General features: G+C 39.7%; 1 protein-coding gene across 1 annotated transcript in view; it reads left to right on the top strand.

Moving 5' to 3' along the window:
- Positions 1–23788, top strand: part of cdh12a (cadherin 12, type 2a (N-cadherin 2)) — a 97639-nt gene that overhangs the window by 5121 nt on the left and 68730 nt on the right. The window contains exon 2 of the mRNA XM_037084040.1: positions 22075–22756. Within this exon, the coding sequence (XP_036939935.1) occupies positions 22454–22756 (303 nt within the window). The 5' untranslated portion in view covers positions 22075–22453. The remainder of the gene's footprint in view (positions 1–22074; positions 22757–23788) is intronic.

The raw sequence follows: 23788 nt of genomic DNA, 5'->3' as shown, positions 1-23788 counted from the left end.
TATCAAATTTATCTAGTATATATTAGTATATGAGTATAAATGCTTATTTCTACCACATACCCAAAAACACAGTGATCCAGATGTGGTGCATGTGTGTGTGTGTGTGTGTGTGTGTGTGTGTGTGTGTGTGTGTGTGTGTGTGTGTGTGTGTGTGTGTGTGTGTGTGTGTGTGTGTGTGTGTGCATGCGTGCGTTTGTGCGTGTGTGTGTGTAAAATTCACCAGCTGGTTGAGAACTAGTCAGATGGGAGGACAGTGTAAAGTGAGTTTTTCAGAGCTTCTACCTGATCCAGTTTGTGTCACCACAAGTTGTCCTGAACATCCCAACATGACAGTCAGGTCATACACATATTGTGTGACCTGACTTTGGCACATTTGTGGAAATATCAACATGAACATATCACTGGTTTAGAGAAAAGTTAACGGCCAACATTTTATTCTGGTGACTACACTGTCTGATAGGTGTTCAAGATTAAAAACTTAGTATGTTAAGTCTGAAGCCTAAGCAACCAATTCTAAAAATGTTGTATTCATTTTATTCCAAACATGTATTCTTGTCTCAAGTGTATTAAGTTTCAAACAGTGCTGAGAGGGATCTGTTTGTGTCATCCAAAGATGAAAGCTTATGTTTGAATGGAGTGAAACTTGCAACACAGGAGTTAGTATTCACTTGTGACCATAAATGTTTGATTAGCAATTACAGTAAAAACAGTCAAGACACTTGAACAGGCTCAATCACACTGTAAGTAATCTGAAAGTAGTGGGTAAATAAGCAAGAAAAACTCAAAAGAGGAACAAAGTGGAATTATAAGAATGTCCATGGAAACAATGATTAAAACATGAACTGTCACTTGCTCAATTAGAGGTGATAGAAAAAGTCAATCGAAAGATAATTACGGTATGTATCAAAAATTGTAACATTAATTTAGGGTTAGGTGAGTGCTACCTATTTGGCATTTGACAACATCCACACTACCTCTTATCTACCTCTTATCTACCAACAAGCAACATGCACATTCAAAATTGAAACATCCAATCTATTTTGTTTTCCTTTTGCAGATCCTGTAGACATTCTGACTGGATAATGATTTGTTTTAAGTTGATTGCAAGGGGAGGGAGAGATCGACGACTGGATGAGCGGCACGCTGCACTGTCATTTCATATGTTTGTCTCCATAGACACCATCTATAGATGCTTTCCAGGCAATATTGAGACAATAAAGTTGAGCAGGAATCCTCAGCTCTACCTCCCTGCTTGCCCTCAGTGTACTGTAATTCATTACTGTCTCTAGAGAAACTGACCAAACTTGAACGTCTAAAATTTAAATACAAAAAATAGAAATAACTATGTTGCTAGAGAGTGTGCATCGCCCCTCAAAGTAATAATAATAATCATAAACTTTATTTATATTGCACTATTCAAAACACAGTTACAGTAGTGCAACTATGTAGTTCAGAAGTTTATAAAACCAGATCAAACACAAGTAAATATGACAAGCTAAAAGCAATGAAAACATAGGTCAATAGCAAGTAAAATATAAGCAACACAATTAAAGCCTCGTTTTAAACATAGGCTACTATAAAACTGTGAATAAACAATAACAATTATTCAACTGAATTATTTTTTTCTTATTTTCCTCGGTATTCTTGTCATAAACAGATAACCAACAAACTTACATGTCTTTGGAATGTAGGTGGGGGCTGAATCAGGAAGAGGGAACCAACACAGAAACGGGTTGAGCCCAAAACTTTTTCCTCTCACTCTCCCTCATTTCCTGTTTCCTCGTCTTGGCCAATTAGTGGTGTTCATTTTTTACTTTTTTCCACAAAGTAAGGGTACTGCGCTGAGTTGCATGACTTTATGGGTGGGTTTTAACATTAGTGGGGCAGACATTTAAAGTGTGTCACACAAATTGCCTCAAGCACCTACAGAGAAAAGCAGGCAGATAAGAAACAGATCACCTGTTGCCCCCAGGTAACGCAGCTTAATTAGGGCCATGATGATCTGCACAGTAGTACAGATGTGTCTCCTTTCATTTGACCTGTTTGCTGCTGCATTACTGCAGTAACCCACGGTCCTAAAAAGGGGGGCTGCACTTGATAACTGTAGACGCTAAGTGGCAGCAGAGGAATTGAATCTTGACGATGATTGTAAAATCCTGATGACTCCGTTGGACCTCATTGTGCTCAGCAATGGCAGGATGGCACTGTCCGTATTCCGACTGGTTGACTCCACAGGATGAGGATGTATGTAGCTTAAAGCTATGTTAATATAATTAAAACCTATTCTGTCAATAGTGTGCAGTACCTGAAAGATGAAAAAAATACAAAAAACAAAAAAACAAAGCAGCTAAGAATAATGAAAAGCATCGATTTCGTTACTGGCACCTTAGTGGTGGAACAAACTCCCGACCACTGGCAAAACATAAAATAAAATGTATGCATTTGAATGTTCATATTGTTAGAACATTAATCACAGCACTTATGCACTTAAATAATCTTTGACAAAATCAATACAGTTTAAAAACTGGTATATAGCTTTAAGTCCACATTTTCAACAGAGCAACTCTACAACAACAACACAAGCCCTGATGTTCTATTGCTGACCAATACAACAAAATTACAATGACGAGTGCCTCGTGCGAAGTCACTGTAGATATCCTGAGTAACAAACAATATTCCTCACATCGCTGTAGACGGAGTTACCAGCTAATCATTACCAGGTGCAATGCCACGCTGCCTTTCTGAAGCATGAGTAACGTAATTTCGCTAACATATCTTACTTTAAAGGTGGTGACAGTAGCATGAGCAAATGAGCAAAAAGTTCATATAGTGTAATATATATTATAATGTTCTATTATGTTAAGAAAGTAGAATTATCAGCTTTGAGTAGTAAGTGTGTTATTCCAAATTTAACAATACAATTATACAATGATTACATTTTATAATAAAATTATGGATGTAGTCCTCTTGTGCTACTCACAAAAAATATACATAAATAAATGATGAAGTAACATCAGAAAAATACAAATATTTAGCGGTGTAGTGTGGGAAAGGAAAAGAAGCTGCTCTGTAGTACGGTGGTACGTCAGTGAATACCTCTGTATCTAGTATGTGGCTGACACCATCCTTATCGGCTGCATTACTGTTCGTTGACTTCTGCTCAGCATTCAACACAATCTCACCCATGAAGCTGGAAAAACACTCTGGGCTTGAGTATAAAATGTTGCCACTGGATATTTGACTACCTCACAAGCAGACCCAAGGGATTACAGATTTGTAGTCACACCGCCACTTCAATAGTGACCGCTGGAGCCCTCCAGGGCTGCGTGCCCAGCCCCTTCCTAGTGACACTGCACCTATGACTGCACTCCTAGACATTAAGAGAACTCTATTGTGCATTATGTGGACAACATCGCCATCATTGGCTGCATTATGAACAATGATGATAGATCATATCAAAAATCGTACATCCTGGTGCACAGAGAACAACCTACTGCTCAGTATCAACAAAATGTAGGAGCTGGTTGATGATTTTAGAAAAAAAGGAGGCAAAGTCCCAGCCTTCACAGCCTGTCCGCTGTACATCAGTGGAGCTGAGCCTGAGCAGTGATATTTTGTATTAAGTTTGTGGATATCACCATCACAGAGAACTTCTTTGGTCATCACACATTCCCATCCAGCTAAAGAAAACAAACAAACAAACAAGCGACAACTTATTTCGGAAACTTAAGTTGCTCATTGGCCCTACCCTGGAGAGGCTCCATTCCAGACGTGGCTCTGCTCAACCTGACGCTGCTGAAATAATAATAATAATAATGGAAAAGCTAATCAGCGCATTTGAGTCAGCACAACAAAAAGCACTAGTGGCAAAGTCCTAACTAAGGTTGACCAGTTGGTATGATAAAGCCTGCCTCACAGTTGGTATCAAGTTTAAACTAAAACCTAAACTGTTGCCACAAAGCTGAAACTGCATTAAAACAATGCATTTCTTTGTATGTTAGTGTGAGTCTGGTGCTATTCACTGTTTTTCTGTGGGTCTAGTGTCTGCTTTTGACAGTCTGTTTCTATTTTCCTTGCTGATACATGTCTTTACACAAAGGGCAGAGTTTTCCTACAGAGGACTCAGCCCACACAGACCACATCACCATCTACACTGGATGTGTAACAAGCAGAAATAATGTAGGTTTTCTGAAGCATATTTAGAAGTCTGCAACAAATATTCAAATTTTACATTTAAACAAAACAATGAAAAGACTAAATCCTGGGTTCAGCCTTCACTTTGATATTGCTGCCACCATGGTGCAGATCTTGGTTAACAGGTCATGGTGTGATGACTACACAATCTGATCTGTTTGTTGCGATGAATGTCCCCAGCAGATATTCACACATGAAGTTGGTTCACAACCTCTCTGTAGATGTCCAAATGTGATTTTCCTTATTTTCAAGTTCATCCTCGATCATGTGGGATACAACACACTATTAATGGTAAAATGTCTTCACACTTTTAATGTCCAGATTCTGATCACTTCCGACTTCATGCCCCAGTGGACCAGCCAGATGAATGACAGTGACATTAGTGCTAATTCAGCAGTGTTTGCCCTCAACAGGGGGAACTCAGGGATGGTTATTAATGATGAAATTAAATTTGTTGAACATGTTATCATGAGTAATAATCAGCAGCCTCTCAACCTCTCAAAAGAAACAGTCAAAACACAAGTAATCTCTGAAAGCTCTGACTGAGTCTATAGCTGTGGCTATAGACAGAAAACTGGGACACCTCCTAGAAAAACTAAGCCTGACGATGACCTGCATCTCAGCTGTCCCTCCCTCAAAGGAACACTGGCTGGAAACCTCGAGGCACATATCTCATTTTGCTCCACTCCACTTATTCTGTGTCCTCTGCTATTATGGAGTAGTACGTCCCTTTTCAGAACACTAAAGAATGAAAAATGGTGAAATTATACCACTATGTGTAATTTCGTAAAAAAAAAAGGCCCTCTTTGCCACACACACTAAAATGCCTGATAACTTTAAAACATTATGTATTTGTGACAGAATGTACACCAATTAAAGTTAAAGTAAGAATCAAAAACAGATTCTGTGTCATAAATCAGTAGGCGTTAAACACACAGACAATACACATATATACACAAAGTCAGACACTCTACTTCATCTTCACTGTCTGAGAGCTATAAATCAAGATTATTTTACTACACTGTCCATTTCTTACCTAAAAGGTATTCAGAAAGTTTTTGTGGTTGCCATAATGCCTCTGTATTGTGAAACCAGAGACTGAAAAATCCAGATCAAACTGTAAAATAAGGTAGTTCTAATCAATCTGAACCACTATCCTGTTTTTTTTTTTTCTGTTTCTTGTCTAAGATGTTTTCAGAAAAACATTTTTGTGTTTAGACTGTTGAGGTTTAATATTGTTTGTTACCAGCTGGCTGACTTATTTTTTCCTGTTTCAAAATGCATGACAAGCCAAAACCAACTGGTAAGTCACCCATCAGGAGATGTCTTTATTGGTCTGATGTGGCACAATGCATAACATTGTTGTAGGTTTTTGTCTTTTTAAGCAAAAGGGAATACCAATGTCTTTTTTTCCTTTTTCTCTAGTCATGAAGCACCAATTTCATATGTATTTGTGACTTTCTACTGCAGGGCCAGCAATGTTTTATCAGAAAGCTATCTTTACAGCAGTAAAAAAACTGAAAGGCAGCTCTCCACTTAAGTAAATAGAGGTTGATGCTAGGCATGCTTCTGGACTACACAGATGTCCTCTGGTTGATGATATTACCATGGGGCTGGCTCACTTGTTTGCTTATTTTGTTTTTAACATTCAGTACCAAAAGACCTTTAACATGAAACTTTATAACAATGTAAGTTATCACCTTTTAATGTTGAACTTTTAACATTATAACTGAGTAAAGATTATATTATATTATATTATTATATTATATTATATTATATTATATTATATTATATTATATTATATTTTTACCTGGTACCATGGATATGTAAATAAATAAACAAAACAATTCTATCTATATTTCCTGTCAGATTGATCCTGGCATGGTGAAGGGAGTGCTGGTGCAGATGGAAATGAATGAGTGTGATACATTGACAGTGTGGAGAGTTTCTATGTGGCTCCAAGTGGGCCAGCTCGCCTTGTTCCGCCTCAGTGGAAGATTGATGACTTCTGGGTTCTGGGATTTACGCTGGTTTCCACTCCTCTCTCCTCCACTGTCTCCCTCTCCTCCCTTGTCCTCCCTCTACATGTTCTGCTCTCTCTCCTGTTCAGTGACTTTATTAACATTATTAAATATTAATGAGAGAGTATGTTATTAGTGCAATGCATCAAAATGTAATTTTTACATTTAAATATAGAGTGAGCACGTGTAAGTTTCATCAGCAGACCTGATGCACGTGGACTAACAGTGTTACATAGTGGCATGTTGAAGGATAGGTTCACATTGTTTTTTCATGAACTGGTGCTTATGCAAACATTGGAAAATGTACGATGTCAAAAAGACTGATGAATGTGTAAAAAGTATAACTCCACCTGCCATACCTTGTTTGTTAATAATTGTTGGTAGTGCATTGCAACATACAGTACTTGCTACAGTTATGGTTTCCTAACCATAGAATGGTTAGGAAACACACCGGCCCAACCGTTGGACATCTGAAGCATTTGGAGAGACTTGGACGAGGTCGGGAACAACAGCCGCTCGGACGCTTTCTGTTCAGACTCAGCACGCAACGTCTGAGGAGGAGGGCCGTTGGACGTCTGAGCCATTGGATTCTCTGATTGGCGGTGTGCTGGCGAATCAGCGCGATGTGTGGGAGGGTCGGAATACTGTGTGCGCACTCGTTTTCTATGCACTCCTTTCCGTCATTCCCCGTCGCCATGCTTTGCAGTACTGGCACGAGATTAGTTGTTATGTCCGTTCAGGACGAATTACCTGTGATCGTTTGGTAATGCCTCGCTGCATGTTTAGTATGCAGCTGTTTTTATCTGATATAGTTAAGTTTCATTTTGATCGAAAGTAAAGAGAGTTACATGCATAAGCCTCTCGTTTACATCTCACAACACAAAGGCCACCCGCTTATTGCATCTCGCGCAAGTGCAGAATGTACACGCTGCTGTGGAGTTGGCAGCACGTCGAAGCGTTGTGTTCAGTGCAACTTTTCTGCCGAATGGGTCAGACAAGAGGCAACAGAGCGTTAGGAGAGTGGTCGGATAAGGGAGTTGGACGGCTGGGCGGTGTGTGGGGGCCTTTACATGCTCTGAGCTTTCAGGGAAATAATCAGTTGCAGTACCAGCATTGCCACAATGATTATTTTTATGCTTCAGGTGCTGAAAATATCTAATTTCTGTGGCTGCCTGGGAAAAAAAAAGACTGCATATTTTCTATACATATAGTTTCTGAATTTCTGAAATGCTTTCAGCACTCATCTTCTGCATATCAACACCTGTACCAGCTTTCTTGCACTCTTTTTTCTCAAAAATGCACACGACACTTCAGTGCCCATAAGCACACCTCCTCCCACTCACTCACTCACAGTGCCATGAGCCCTACTGAATATTACGCCAATATTCTGCCTTGCACATTGTATGAATGTTATCGAGGCAGAATGGGGGGGACACTTTCGTTCAGCCACGATCTACCAGCAGAGGTAGTAACAGAGCTGCAATAGAGGCAAGACAATGCTAGTGTGAAAGGGTGAACCAGTAGCAAAGGACAGGGGTGATATGTCAGGTGGCTCTTGCACAATGATGGTGGGTCAGGATCTCAATCACAACACATTATAACATCATCCACATCATTATAAAGAGTCGGTGGATACATTTTTAGATTTTCAGGTGGAAACTGGGTGGACCCACACTACAAAACCATGCCTCTAATGGCTCCATAACAAACCATGCACATGCTGCATGAAAAGACACACTGGGGCAGCTTCATGCCAGCGCTGCTTGGTTCAGTGTGAAAATACAAAGGACGTGTAGAGGTGAGCCTTCACTGTGGTAATATCGCGGAATCTCTATCTGAAAAGGGTAGTTGTCACATTGACACTAGTCTCATTTGCTCTTCTGGATTTTGGTGTTAGCCCATGACAGATGGCAAGTACAAAACTGCTGCAACTGGTAGACAAAGACTGCAACAGGAGTGCTGCTAGGAAATGTTTCACATTTTAGGCAAATGTATAGGAAAGGGAAAGGATACAATAGTGCCCATATGCAAGCAAAGCTACATACACTATATTGCCAAAGTATTTGCTCACATGCCTTGACTCGTATATGAATTTAAGTGACATCCCGGTCTTAACCCATAGGGTTTATTATGACGTTGGTCCATCTTTTGCATTTATAACACCTTCAACTCTTCTGGGAGGCTTTCCTCAAGGTTGAGGAGTGTTTATGGGAATTTTTGACCATTCTTCCAGAAGCATATTTGTGAGTTCACACACTGATGTTGGACAGGAAGGCCTGGCTCTCAGTCTCCACTCTAATTCATCCTAAAGGTATTCTATCGGGTTGAGGTCAGGAGTCTGTGTAGGCCAGTCAAGTTCATCCACACCAAACTCTCTCCTCCATGTCTTTATGGATGTTGCTTTGTGCACTGTTGCACTGTCATGTTGGAACAGGAAGGGGCCATCCCCAAACTGTTCCCACAAAGTTTGTAGTATTGAAACATCTCTTCTTGGTATGCTGAAACATTCAGAGTTCCTTTCACTGGAACTAAGGGGCCAAGCCCAGCTCCTGAAAAACAACCCCGCACCATAATCCCCCTCCACCAAACTTTACACTCGGCACAATACAGTCTGACAGGTACTGTTCTCCAGGCAACCACCAAACCCAGACTTGTCCATCAGACAGCCCCATGGAGAAGCATGATTCCTCACTCCAGAGAACGCGTCTCCACTGCTCAGAGTCCAGTAGCGGCGTGCTTTACACCACTGCATCCAACGCTTTGCATTGCACTTGCTGATGTATGGCTTGGATGCAGCTGCTCAGCCATGCAAACCCATTGGAGCTCTCTAAGCACTGTTCTTGAGCTAATCTGAAGGCCACATGAAGTTTGGAGGTCTGTAGTGATTGACTCTGCAGAAAGTTGGCGACCTCTGCACACTATGTGCCTCAGCATTCGCTGACCCTGCGCCATCATTTTACGTGGCCTACCACTTCAGGCTGGCTGAGTTGCTGTTGTTCCCAATCGCTTCCACTTTGTTATAATACCACTGACAGTTTACTGTGGAATATTTAGGAGGAGAGAAATTTCACAACTGGACTTGTTGCACAGGCGGCATCCTATCACAGTACCACACTGGAATTCACTGAGCTCCTGAGAGCGACCCATTCTTTCACAAATGTTTGTAGTTTGCTTTTATAAACCTGTGGCCATGGAAGTGATTGGAAGACCTGATTTCAATTATTTGGATGGGTGAGTGAATACTTTTGACAATATAGTGTACCTCTGCAAATGAAAGGTGCTCACACAGCAAATTTGGTTGTTGTGAGCTGTGTCTGGTCAGGCGAGGCAGGTGAGCTGAAATTAAATAAGATGTTGTCGTACTTAATAAACAAACAAAACAGCAAACAAACAAACAAAAAAGCCTTGTTCTATTTGTGTTTTTTGAAAAATCATGAAGATTTTGCCCTGGTGTTCCCCAGGGCATCAAATTTGACATTGCTATTTTGCAGTATCACGATACCACAATCTATTTTGCTCTATGGCAGCAGTTTCAATATATAAGAATCCTTGTGGTGAAGTTGCTTCACTTGGTACTGCTCTTTGATTAACAGTGCAGACTGACAGGGTAGGCTCACAGTTTGCTAACGTTAGCCTATAAAGCACTGCTAGTGGCCATGTAGAGAAGCAGCGATATTTTTTATTTGAAGACTTAATTGATAGTATGAAATTGTGAATGAATTGTTGCTTTTCATTGTGACAATACCATAAATGCAATGGTAACGCAAGATAAATCACCACAGCTGAAGACGGAAGCGTCTGTTTACATAAATTCCAACCACAACTGATGATGGATGAGGCTCTTCATAAGTTATCTTATTTCATAGGAGAAATAAACAAGAGTAGCAGTTCAAATTGGAAATGTGATTGAGCCTTGGTGTACTCTTTAGCTTCTTTAGGATTTTACAGTCCTCTAGTACTTGTTGTATGACATCCAAACATGTGACAGCCCCTCATGTTAAATATTTGATCTAATCTATTTTTGCTGCAAGTTGCTGGTCTTGTTTGAATATGTTGTTGTAGGAACACAGTATGGGATATGAGCTGAATAGTGCCCACAATCTAAATATAGCATTGAACAAAATATGCATCAAATAGAGTGCATCTGCAAAGTCAGGGAGTAACAGTATGTCTTTTATATGCTCTCTCACACTTACACATACACATACACACATGCCTAAAAAGCTATAAATTGCTGCTGTGGCCTGGTAGGTGGCTGCTGAGCCTGAATCACTGTGACGCTGTCTGGGTCTTTATAGATCACTGCAGTGGAACTGGACTGGATACCCCTTCTACTACATTACTCACACACACACAAACATACACACATTGTTTTAGTTAGTTCAGTTAGTACACACAGGATATTAAAATGATATTAATACATATATACATGTTTCGCTTTTTAAGTGTTAATAGTTCCATGAGATAATTAAATGGTACTCATGATGTATCAATGAGTTAAGATGGTTAAGTTGAATGACTGTCATATGTTGTATGCCATATATACTTTTTTGGGTTCCTCAGTGTGTATTAAGTAGTTGACTATAATATTGACTTTCAATACCCTGTTTAGGTGCTCTTAGGAGGGTGATAGGAGGCCTACAACACCACAGTTTTTTTTTGTTTTTTGGGGTTTTTTTTGAAGAAATTCTACCTTCTCAAATGAACAGAGGGGTGCAATTTGAAGGGGCAAACTACCATTTGCCAAACAAAGCCTTTCTAATAACATACTTCACTGCGGCCTCCTCATACACACTTTTGAGATCATTTTCATACATTCAAATAATCTTTACACTTTGTTATTTCATACTCACCCACACATTATGCATACAAAATGTGCGTAAAGTTAATTGATGTGTGTAAGTTTAATATTTTTATCAGATAGAAGAAACGAAGAAAGAAGAAAATTACAATCTACTGCATGCTTAAGCACACGAGCTGGAGTTCATCATAATTTTCTAGCTATTGTTCTGGGAGAAAGAAAATGGTGAAAGAGGGAGACCAGAAATGAGGGTGGCTTGAGATGAAACATAGTCTGCCAGTGGGTGGCTTATCACAGCAGTCCTCATGAAGTGAGCCAGTCATGAAAACAAACTCCTGATTGGTACGCTCTGCTGTGAGTGTCTTACAAGGAAAGAGGAACACTTGAGATTCACTTTCAGTTATGTTGAAAAACACTGATTCTAAATTCTCTTTGGTAAAAGTCCACTGTGCAAAGCCAAGCTAACAGTAAATGTATCCTCCTAATAAGTATTGTATGTGTTATCCAAGACGTCACATACATGATCTTCTTCCTTTGTTCCATAGAGCTCCGTTGTTGTGTAAAAACAAAAATGTAAAAAAATACATCATCACTGTCTCACTGGGAACATGATAATGTTCTACCATTACCATTAATGCACACACTTCTGTTTAATTTGGTTCAATTTGTTGAGACTGAGTCATTCAAATTTGCTATTACATACAATGTCAGGAAGGTTGCTTGGTTCTTTTTCAGGGATGTGCTGAAAACTAAAATACAAAATATCTCCAGACCTATCTTTAAATTGGACTTATCTTTACAGAAACTTACTGTTTGGGACAGGGTCCGACACCTTGTTTCCCCAGAGCCCCGCGCTGTTACCTGCATGTGCAGCAATGTTTTTCTCTGTCCTCTACATGCCTTCATATCTCACTGGGACTGTTTCAGAAGGGGAGCATTGCGCCTGTCTGACACTGTTGACTTCTCAGATTATGTTATTTCATTATTTTTCCTTGATGTTTGTGCTTCATGGTTAAAGCTCCTGTTGCTTGGATGGTTGATTTTTGCGTTGCATTCCCAAGTTGTCCAGTGCTAACGTTTTAAAGTGAAACTCTTGCCAAAAAGCAACCAAGGCTTTTTTTGCAATTTTAAAAGCATAATTACGATGAAAGAGGCACTTTTAAGATTTTCTCGTTTTTGGTCTAGCTAATTTTCAATGGGAGTGCCATGGGCACTTTTATGCTAGCATCAAAATCACTATTTTTAAAACACTAAGAAGGCTCGACACAACATGAAACTTTGCTCGTAGTATCACCAGGATCTCTACACGTGAACACCAGTATTGATAACATTGTTTGTGTACACAGAGTTTACTAAAAAGAGAGTTTTTGAACCACTCACGTTAGCTGCTGCACCTCTGGCTCGCTGCCGTCATGGCAGACAAAAAGTGTTGATCCCCAAGTGCGACCTAATAGGAAGGAGAGTGATGGTGGACCGCTCCTCAAGCCTGCCTGTTATGCTTTTACATGAAGGTTTGACTCATATTCAATCACAAATAAAGATTTGGTTTCACTTTAAGATGGCATCCCACCAGACCTACAGTCCAAAATTGTCTTCAACACAGTATTTCTGTGTTGAACATGGATATTTATACTGTGGCGTGCTGTAGATCCCAACAGGGTGCTTCATTTGAAAATGTAACTAATTCTCCCTGCCAATCCTGTGTCTGACTTCCTGCCTGGCTCGGATCTGCTCTATTCAACTTGATGCGGCTTCGTTCCACTTCTGTCAAAAATCCACTTGCTGTGGATTCTTCTGGATGCAGAGCAGAGAGCCACTTCTGGGATGTTGCTGAAACAAGCTGTGGGGTGCCTGGTGGAACAGCAAGCCAGTCTAGATGGCCAGGACCAACTGTGGTGGCCCTGATGCTGCCAGAGCACAACACAGACATGCCTTGTGGCATCTGGGGCTAAGGAGCGAGAGGTGGCTTCTCTGGCTTGGGCTTCTAAACCTGTACAGAATGCAAAACACCTGAGGAATATTGCCATTCATGTTGTTGTGTTGTCAATAGGAGTTTCTATTACTATGCTAATGTTACAATACCGTAGGTCTTGTATTGTTCTCCTTATTGACCTTTTTCTTGGATGAAAGCTTGATGTGGCGGGGCCTTAAATACTGTCGATTAGATCAGTGCAGTTTTTGATATGTGACTTACTGACAAAATATCTTGTGAGCATTTTTGCATTTAAAGATGTTTTAAAATAGGTTTATGATAACCAGTGAAGAGGCTAGCAAAGCCTGCATTTACTTACTAAGAAAGTCATTTGGCTGTAGGGTTCAAGGGTGGAATATAGCCGAGACACTAATAAAGAATCCCCCTTTTCCAGTGTCTGGACCCCATGGAGGATTCTTCTTGCTAACACTCAGGACAGACACCTCTCGATCGAAGTGTAAAAGACTTTCTGACAAGTCTCATTATCAAATACCATTTGCTGTAATAAAAATTGTATCTTTTACTTATTCATTAGTCTCTGGTGATTAAGATGGTAAGGGTAAGAAGATCTCCTCTTTTTCTCTCCACACTTACAAAGACCAATTTTAACATAATAATATGATTAACAAATCAGTGTGGTTATATTCTCATTGCCACTGGTGCAGTTATTGAGCTCACACAGTTTTTGCATAATAACACATCCTGTAATTTCTGTGTCATGCTTAAAACATTTGAAGGGTTGTATTGCACTCTCCTTATTTCAATTGTGATACACAAACAGCCAATAGCATCGCCGGAGGTCATTCTGTGATGTGTCATACTACAAGAGAGTGTGATAATACATGGATACTAGCGGTAAGTAAAGAGTGCGTGATTGAGGTGTTATGGAGAGTGAGTGATGGGTCCAAAAAGTCAGCTTCATGTTGCAATGCCATAGTAAACTTGAAATTGGAAATTCAGATCATAATAAAACATTACAAGTAATAGTGAAAACTAAACAAAAAAGGACATCCTTCCTGCTGTGCCTGTAATATTTTCATTATTATTTTCTGGTTCAAATACACAGGAGAAGGGAAAGTTTCCTAATATGGAATACCGCTCTGCTCTTGTGTGGGTGTCGCCCTTGATGTTTGATTGACAGGGTCATTAATAAGCTAGTTAGTGTTAAGTGGTGCATGAAATATTACACGAGACACCTGTCTGTTTGGCTGAAAATTTTCACCATAAAAATTCCAACAGAGGCAGGGGTTAACTCGGTTGCTATGGATGACATCATGAATGAGCCCACTCTGTCCACAGTAAAAGTAGTTAAATCAGGAGAGACTTGTTATTTTCTGAAATTAAGACTGGATGACAAAAATAAATGAATTATGATGATGACCGTTTGGAAAATGTCATGAGGTCTGTGAAGTCACAAATATGACCATGAATATGAATGAATACTTAAAGTAAAGACCAGACAGAAGTCATATGATGGCAAAAGGTCAGCAGGCAAACAAGCTATTATTTGAACATACCACACACGCAAGCAAACATAGATTAAAGTGATGATGCACAACGAGATAAAGTCATGAAACCCAGACTGAATGTTAGTTGTTAGATGTAGACCATATGACTGGGATTAAAGCTAGATCCGAAAATAAAATATCTCTGTCTTGACAGATTTATCGATCAATATATCTGATGTTAAATTGAATCCCAGCAATTAACCTACAGATACACTTTAGTTTAAAATGCTAAACATACATACGATATGGATACCGGTTTAAGTGGCATATAAATTGAGATAGGCATTGTAAAGTATTCTAAGCAAAGTCATGCATTTTCAGGGTGGAAGATGCTTCATCCTCTCATACATCTGTCTGGTTCCAAATATCTATGCAGGGGACTTTGATTTAGTACATAGCCAGAAGCTGAAGAGGGGGGACTGAATATGCACTGGTAGGACTCTAGACAGATGCTCTGGAAGATTGAGACACAGTGTGAATCAGCTAGTGTGTTGAAATGACCGACGTGATGGGCCATGATGATGAAGTTGTGAGTGATAGATGACCATGTGAGGCTTGATATCCTTTGATGTGGAGCACCTTCTAATATTGATGGTGACAACAGCGGATTATCACAGGTGTGTTTGCATTTCCACTGCTGACCGACACGTGGCAAGCGAAGGCAAGGGATACATTTGCATAGCTGAGGACAATTTGAGGTTGCCGGTGACTTCAACCACTGCCCTTGAAAGAACCCCCCAAACCTGATGGATGGAGTGGCATCTCTGAAAAACAGTTTTCAGCAAGCAGAAAGACTTATGCACGCATTTTTATTTTATTGATTTATTTTTCACTGGAAGGGACGCTCTCATTTAAATGGAGTCCATAGTGATGCCAAGAAACTCCAGACGTTTTTTTTTTTTTTTTTTTGTCTGCGGGGGGGGCATTGAGAGCCTGAAAACAGTGTTTGCCTGCACTGTCATGAGGAGGCTCTATGAGGAGGTACTCATCCAGTAGGTGAAGCAATGAAGGATCCTAGCAGTGTTTAAAGGAATCCAGCAGAGCGTCTCGAAACTTGGTTCAATATGGACAACTGTTGCTGACTTGAAAAGTCTGGCACGCCACAAAATTGTATTTTGAATCTCACTTAATGCTGGAGAGATTCCACTGAATGGGCTGATACAATACCATTTTGGATACCCCTTTTTATAATAACTGAAAACTAAAATGGGTTCTTTTACTGCAGACTCAAAACTTCTGCTGTGTATGTAGCAGTGGGGGGCAGAGGACCCAAACCCAAATCTTAGAGAAAGGCCAGTGAGAGGATGATCGACAAGCAAGGAATAAGGTGAAAAAAACACTTGGTTGCAGGCAGTCAATACTTACAAATTTAGAGGATGATTGTTTAGCTCTCCTGCTGGGGGCGGACCGACCTGGAGTAGGCAACTTGCAGTGGCTGCAGATATGGAGAAAATGCAGCTGTGGCATGAGCAGACATTTATATAAAATGTCTTGCACATGACATTGCTTCCAGTTATCATCACAAATTGTTTGGTGTCCAGTACAGACCAGTTTAGGCAGATGTTAGAATATGATATAATGCACAGCTTGCTGGAGAAGCTTTATTTGTAGCTAGAATATATTGTTTCAGGTTAAGGTTGCCAGTGAGAGCCAAATGGCATCTAGTTCTTGCTTTCTTTTAGGGAAAGCAGAGCATGACATTGTGGTAAACACCTGGAGCAACAAGAAACTGGCTGATAGATATCCTCTGTCTATCTGGGGATTTACAGACAGATATTTTGCCTGGTGTGGTAGCTTTATTGTACTGTGGAGAAGGCAGGATGAGACTTAACTGATTCTTTACCTTGGATTCTTTATTTATTTTTATGGATTACCAGCTCACCCTCCCCTTTAAGCAAGCTGTAAAAGGTAATGGCAATGGCATCCACTGAAGAAAAAATGCCTGTAACTGCATATCCTTTACATTACATTCTCAACTGAAAGTGCCAACAGAACAAAACAAGTTTGCTGATTTCTAGTCTCACTGCAATGCAAAAAAGCCACCAGTTGTCTAACAGGATGTGAGTGTTGTTCTTACAATGACATCATGTTGATTTTGTCTATAAAGATTTCAGGGGAACACCCACAAAAAACTACAGTGTCTAGAGTATCTTGCTGTGGTAAAAATGTTTGCTGATTGTTGTGAAGCCTACAGTGCAATGTGCCCAAGTCTGAAGTACCACTCCATTTACATTTTCTGTTCAAAACAATTTAAATACTGTCAGGTTATGTGCCTGAGCTAAAGGCTCTCTGAGGTACATCCTAAAGATGACAGCAGATTTTTGGAAAAAATAGTATTCTTCATAGCAGTTCTATCTGAATTATCGATTTAGAATCTTCCTTTATCAATCCAAGTTCATATTGCTTGTGCATCACCAGGCAAACACCAGACAATCAGCAATATATCCTGAATGTGATCAGACAGATCAATAATAGAAACAGAGCAGCTTCAAATTTTAGAATTTCAGCTACAGCTGAGAGGAGATTTACTTTAAATCGAGTCAAGCAGAACTATAGCCTGCAGCAAATTTAGACCGTATACAGAGGCAGGGCTGACCTCAGTGGTCAGGGCCTGCTACCCTCTTAACCCTTAGGAGTCCAGGGTATAATTGGTCGTTTTTGACTATTTTTGATTTTACCATTATATTTCACCTTAAAAACTATTAACCTTGCCTTGTTTGGTGTCATTATTTTCAGCACAACCTCACATGTGTAAATCTACAGTTATTTTTTTCATTTTGACACACTGTATTAACACAGTGGACCTAAAATCACAAAAAATCATAAAATCCGAGTAGGAAAGTTGTTTGTGAAAACCACAAATATGTTAAATGAACCAATTTTATTACTTAGAATGCAAATGCAAATAGTTGTTTGCTCAAATTGTGCATAAGTTTTTGAAATTTACAATATATATATATACGTAACTATTTACATTTCAATGCAGGCAATGCCTCAAGCTCAGGGCTTCTCAGCTCTCCTGCCTGTTCCACATGCAGCAGTCGCCTCATTGTTTTGACTCACAAAACAAAAAACGACTACACAACACACTAAACACACTACACTAAACACTATATGAAACACTAATTATACACTCCAAACACTTTCGCGAGAGCAGCCTGGTGATGGGAACGGCAGTTCTTTTTACTGAACTGAATCTCTATAATCCTTTCATTAAAAAAAGCCAAACGATCCATCATTAAGTTAATAATTCAGCCCTGAGGTTCACGTTCACTTACTGAGGGACGGTGCGTTCAGGGACTATAGTACACAATCATTCGCAGGAGACGCAGTGCTGCTCTGAGTGGTATACATGCACTAAAATTATTACACGGTGAAAGTGTCCTCTGTGAACAGTAAAATCACTTAACATGATGCTACACAGATGTTAGCAACACAGCGCTAATTTTAGCAGTACGGTTACTGAATGTGAATCATGAGAATCATGAGTGAGAGACACAGCGCCATTTTCAGCACAGTACGTGAACGAGAATCACGTTCTCAGCATCAGTTCTCTGCCTGCAGTAGGTTCGCAAATCATGAACGAATCACAGCGCGAATGTGATTCACGTCCTGGCGTCTCTCGTTAGCGAACGACCTGCTGAGGATGTGAATCACATTCGCGCTGTCACTGAATCAGCGTGAACATGAATCACGTTTGCGAACTTGAGTGACGGCAGCTGCTGAGAGTCACGTTCGCGAACATAAGTGACTTTTACTGTGCAGCAAAATCACTTAAGATGATGCTACACGGATGTTAGCAACACAGCGCTAATTTTAGCAGTACGGTTACTGAATGTGAATCATCTCCTCTGCCCTGGGTGAGTGACACAGCACCACTTTCAGTGCAGTACCTGAACGAGAATCACATCCTCACAGTTCTCTGAGTGAGTCGCGGCAGTTCCACTCCCGGCCGGCATGATTGCGGCTGAGCTCAACTGAACTGAGAAAGGAATGAATCAGTCCATTAAGTCATCCTGTTCACTTTGTTCACTGAAAAGATTTGTTCGTTCGAACGACACGTTCGCGAGCAACACAACACTAGAGCAGCCTGTTTTTATCACTTCATCCTGCACCAAACGCGCAGCAAACATGACCGCAATGTTAACGAAAAAACGTGGCGGACATTATTGATCATAACTCCGGTTTTACTTGGCCTATCAACACAATTTAAAAAGCTGTATATAGTTTGAAGGCCGCGCCAATTCATAAAGTCAGAACCGAGATTCACCGAGGCTCCGTCTCGGTGCTATGTCATCTTAAATCAGTCACGTGATTTGATCACGCCGGCGTGATCGGCGACTCTTAAGGGTTAAAGTTAATGATTCATTGCCCTGATTTGAGTTGTTAAGTTCAAATGTGCTTTTAAAATAAACACTTTGAATTCAATTTGACGACAACACAGCAAAGACACTGATTGCTCACAGTACAAAGATTTGGTCGGTGGATGGGTCTTTATGTTGTTAATCTTGCCCCAACCTTTACTACACCTTAGTTGGCATGACCAGATATCATAGAAAACAAGAATTCTGAATCATTAGCTGGGGTTTCACAAACGTGTCTGGTGTTAATTTATTTGGAAATGACATTCCCTCCAAGACATACAATTTGGTATTTGCAAAAGGAAATACAAACATTGGCATAGCATTGCCAGAAACATACAGTTGGTGTCATTTTTGTGTATGTATATGTACACTGAACTTGTTCATAAATAAACCTGCATTGATCCTCAGGGGGCATTATTTAAATGTGTATTATTATTCATTATATTGGAATAAATTATGATGTGATCAAAAAAATTAGGTATTTCGAAGCAGACAGAAATATTTCTGATCTTGAAGATTTTTATCCAGACTTGAAAGACCAATCCCACCTTCAATCCAGACAAAATGATGCTTTTGGGTATTGTATTAAAAAATGTATTAAATATTGTTTGTCTTCTGGTGAACTGTGCAGTGAATAACAGTAATCAATAGTCAAACCTACAGTACTTAAATAGTATGTTGACAAATGAGAGAACTCATTCTGTCCTTTGATGAGTGATGGCATGTCAGCATTGCCCTAGTTTGAAGGAGATGTGAGGGACGGTCTGTACTGTGGGAAAGAAACGCTAAATAAAAGACTGGAGCACTCTGCTACAATGCAATGAAATATGATTAATTATTCAGTTACAACTACACATATAATGAGGCTTTCAATAAGTGTTCTATGTAAGCTGTGCAAGTAACTTCTGCACATTCAGCCATGCATCAGCTCTCAGGCTAATCCATCAAGGCTGCCAACCTTGCCTGCTAAAGCCTTTTTTTTTTTCTAATTAGAGCCCTCTGATCTGATTTGATGCTTGGTCATTGGCCTGCCGGTGTCAGTGTTTCCAGTGATGACTGAGTAACAGAGTAAACATTTTAAATCACCTCCATGATGTCTTGCATGAATTACAATAATACGAAAAAGCAGGCCTGCGTCAAGTTGAAGCAGGTCCATGTTTGGTACTGATAACATTTGTGAGGGAAAAGTTCTGATTGACACGAGTCCTGCATATATGACAATGAAGTCAAAACACAGTTTTCTGTACTCTGAAAATTTTCTGAAAATTGTATAATTGGATTGGCACAGCTACCATCATGGGACATTAGAGTGAAACTTTGTTCATGTGATATTAAGTATATAAAATATTAGTATATGACTTGATTTGATTTCAATCTCTTTTAGCCTGTCGGCTAATCTTCAAAGGGTCCTTATTGATATTTATGTAAAAAAAAAAAAAATAATTCAGTACGTAATCGCTGACATACATATCATATTCCTCATATCCATACAATCATACTTAAACATGTCCTATGTCCTGTACATTTTCACCCATATAATGTACCTGCATACTGTATACACATATAATGTTCACATTTAATAGCCTACCAATAATCAGACTATACCAACATTACAATAGCTACATTTTACAATCACATGATCTTCTCTCTTTTCTAGTGAATATTTCCCATGACTTATTTAGGACATTTTCAGTGACGATCTAGCTGGTATGACAGACAGGGACTGTGCTCCTACAGTTATATGTTCCTCTATAACTATGAATCTGAAATGCTTAGTTGATCAGAGAATAATGCAAATACACCCACAGGCGCAACAATTCACTATAACCAAGTTACAGTTATGGTTTGGGCATTTAAAATATTCTCAAATTGTATATCCCTTTTTCTTTCAAAAAAATTGTATATATATATATATATATATATATATATATATATATATATATATATATATATATATATATATATATATATAGATATAAATATATATATATCTCTTCTGCAATTGAAGTTGTTGCGGCGGAGGAAAAGATTCAGCCAACCAGCACTCATGGCAAACTCCTCATCTCTGCTGTCACTCACGGTGGCGTACATTTGTTTCACAATCACCCTGATCATTTTGCGGCGTGCCCGTTTGCTGATCACCCATCCCCGCATGTTTATCTCCAGCTCCTCGCTAGCCTTCTTCCTCCCTCCACCAGGCAGCCTGGCCCTGTTGCTGTCCTCCTCGGACAGACGCTGAAGCTCAGTTTGATTTTTCATCAATCTCTCACGTTCTTGACTGCGTCCACAGAGAAACGTTTAGGCGCAGCAAATAAATAAGGAAATACATGAATAAATATAAAAAACGGCTATCCATCGGCCCATTATTGATCGGCCCACCGGTAAAAATCCCAGCACTCCCGATAGCCAGTCCACCCCTGCAATTGCAGTTCTCTTGAGTGGCTGTGCGTGTGTCTGCACAAGTGTGTGTGCGCGCATGCAGCGTGCGCTTTTGTTTAGGGGCACAAAAAAATATTGGCACCGGGACCTATCACCATGATGTTACACTACTGTTTATAGTTTAACCATTAGTGAGGTAGCTGTTACATTTCCTGACACCAGCAGTCTTATCCCCCATTGAAACACACTCTGCTGGAGTGACTTTCTACATTCTGTATTTGTAGTTTATATATAAGGTTTTTATATCAGACAATATATACGCTGATATTGATATATCTGTGATAGGCTAATATTGGCTGATAAAATCGGTCTACAAATAAGTCTACAAATGTTGTCACAAGCAAGATAACAGAACAACATCGATGAAATGAGCCATATTTCGTCCCCAAAATATGTGATGCACACACAAGGCTTTGTCAAGTCAAACTGGAGTTGTGTGTGCTAGTATAGAAATAAAAAACATTGTTTCAATAGAAAGGTCTTGATCTTGTCTTGGTCTCGACCGCCAAATGTCTTGGACTAGTCTCGGTCTCAGTACTCTCTGGTCTCTGTAATGTCTTGGTCTCGGTTGTTTTGGTCTTGACTACAACACTAGTCAACACTCAAGGAAGATTGTTTGTGTATATATGAAACATCAATGGTATGAGGCAATACCCTTGTGAGATGCCAGAGGAAATTAGACATTGGGGAGAATTCATCCAAGTATATCACATCTTTCCCAAAGTCAAGAATAAACTTTGATGCTCAACATTTCTATCTTTGCCTTTCCCTCTAGGTGTCCAAGTGGCTGACAGAGAAGAGCTGAAGAGTTGGTCATCTTTATGTTCACACTCCAAATATCACATTGATATCACAAAAACAGACCAAAGACTTTTTTCTCCAACACAAACCCTTAGAGAAAGAACATCAAATCAGTGTGTTCAGTGACTCCCTCAGCAAGACATCATCATTGATCATCATCAACTCTCATACTTAAGTGAGTACAGTGCATTAGAAGAGCTTCCTCTAATCAACTTGGATCATATTGGAATTTAAACAATTTGTCCAATGCTCACCTGCAGGACAAATCCAGCTTTGGATGTATGTCCCTCTCCAACCTGGACATAACCAGCCTTTTGAACATTTTATTTCCTTTTTAACAACGATACTCCCTGATGATCACAAGGGAATATGTCACTCTGTTTCTGGTGGGCTCCTGTTTCCTGTTGGACTACAGCATCCAGGTCCCCCTACAGGCTCAGTTCCAGAGCAGGACTAAGGCTGAAGGAATGTCAGCCCAGGGACAGACTGGAGGTATGACAGCAAAGGCATCATTGGAGCAAGTCACATCATTGGAGGGCAGGACAAGGCTAAGGAGACATAGGTTGAAAATCCAGCGTGTTAAAAGAGGTTGGGTTTGGAACCAGTTCTTCGTCCTTGAGGAGTACATGGGATCTGATCCTCAGTATGTTGGAAAGGTAAGGAAATACTGTTACCATCAGACGCTTAAATTGAAGCTGGTAAAAAAATGAAAAATAAAAAAGAGGAAAACAACAAATTACAGAACTTAAAGTGGTACAATTCAACTAAAAGTCCCATGTCAAAGGTCAAAAGAAAGGTTAGACTAATTTGTACCTTAAATGATTTAGCTTTTATAGTTAAAAATAACTAAAAGGAGCATAAGTCATCTAAACAAAAAAACTGGCAGACAGCCGTCACCTACTGTAGTCTGACAACGAGACATGGTGAGCTGGATCACCATGATGACCTGACTCCTGTTCAAGGAGTCCAACTTGGAGGGGGTTATCACAATTACATTAGATGTGGTCTGTGTGGTTATCTTTATGGTTGAAACCAGGTTTCAGTTATCTAGATGATTTTAGCTCTGATTTTTAGAGAGGATAAACCCTCTCATTTTTCTATTGGCATCAAAGCAATTAGTCAAAAAACAATAAGGTCATGTCATCTTAGTTCACTTATTCTTATATTTATAGAATAAATATAGTTGAATCTAATTTCCTGCAGTTTTTCCTTTCATACTCATTGACAAAGAGGCAGAGAGCCTATTAACCATCAATATCAAAGATATTGTGCATATTGTAGAAACCTTGTGCATGCCTTTTCAAACCTTTTAATCCTCCATTTATCTTTGACAGTGGTGTTTGAGGGGTTAGGGTCAAGCTGAGGACCGAGTTCTGAAGCCTTTGTTGTTTGAGTCTCCTCTTTGAAGACTGTGCCTCCAGGATCGATAGCTGCACTGCTTAGTAATTGAAGACAGCATCCAAGGGGAAGAAGTAAGGAAGTCTAGTAGATGAAATAACAGCCACAAGAGACTCACTTGGGGCTTACTTAAGACAAGGTCCACAATGACTGTAACACTTAAACAACAATGAAAAACTATGAATCACCAGGCTCATTAACAGCATTTATGAAACCACTAGTTCCATAGGGATACCAGTAATGCACAGCACTAATGACACTGAGGATATCGCCACATTGGTTCAAAATAA

The sequence above is a fragment of the Acanthopagrus latus genome, chromosome 21 (assembly GCF_904848185.1).
Source record: "Acanthopagrus latus isolate v.2019 chromosome 21, fAcaLat1.1, whole genome shotgun sequence".
Taxonomy (NCBI): domain Eukaryota; kingdom Metazoa; phylum Chordata; class Actinopteri; order Spariformes; family Sparidae; genus Acanthopagrus; species Acanthopagrus latus.
Note: the sequence above shows the minus strand (reverse complement) of the source record. Positions and strands in the feature narration are given on the sequence as shown.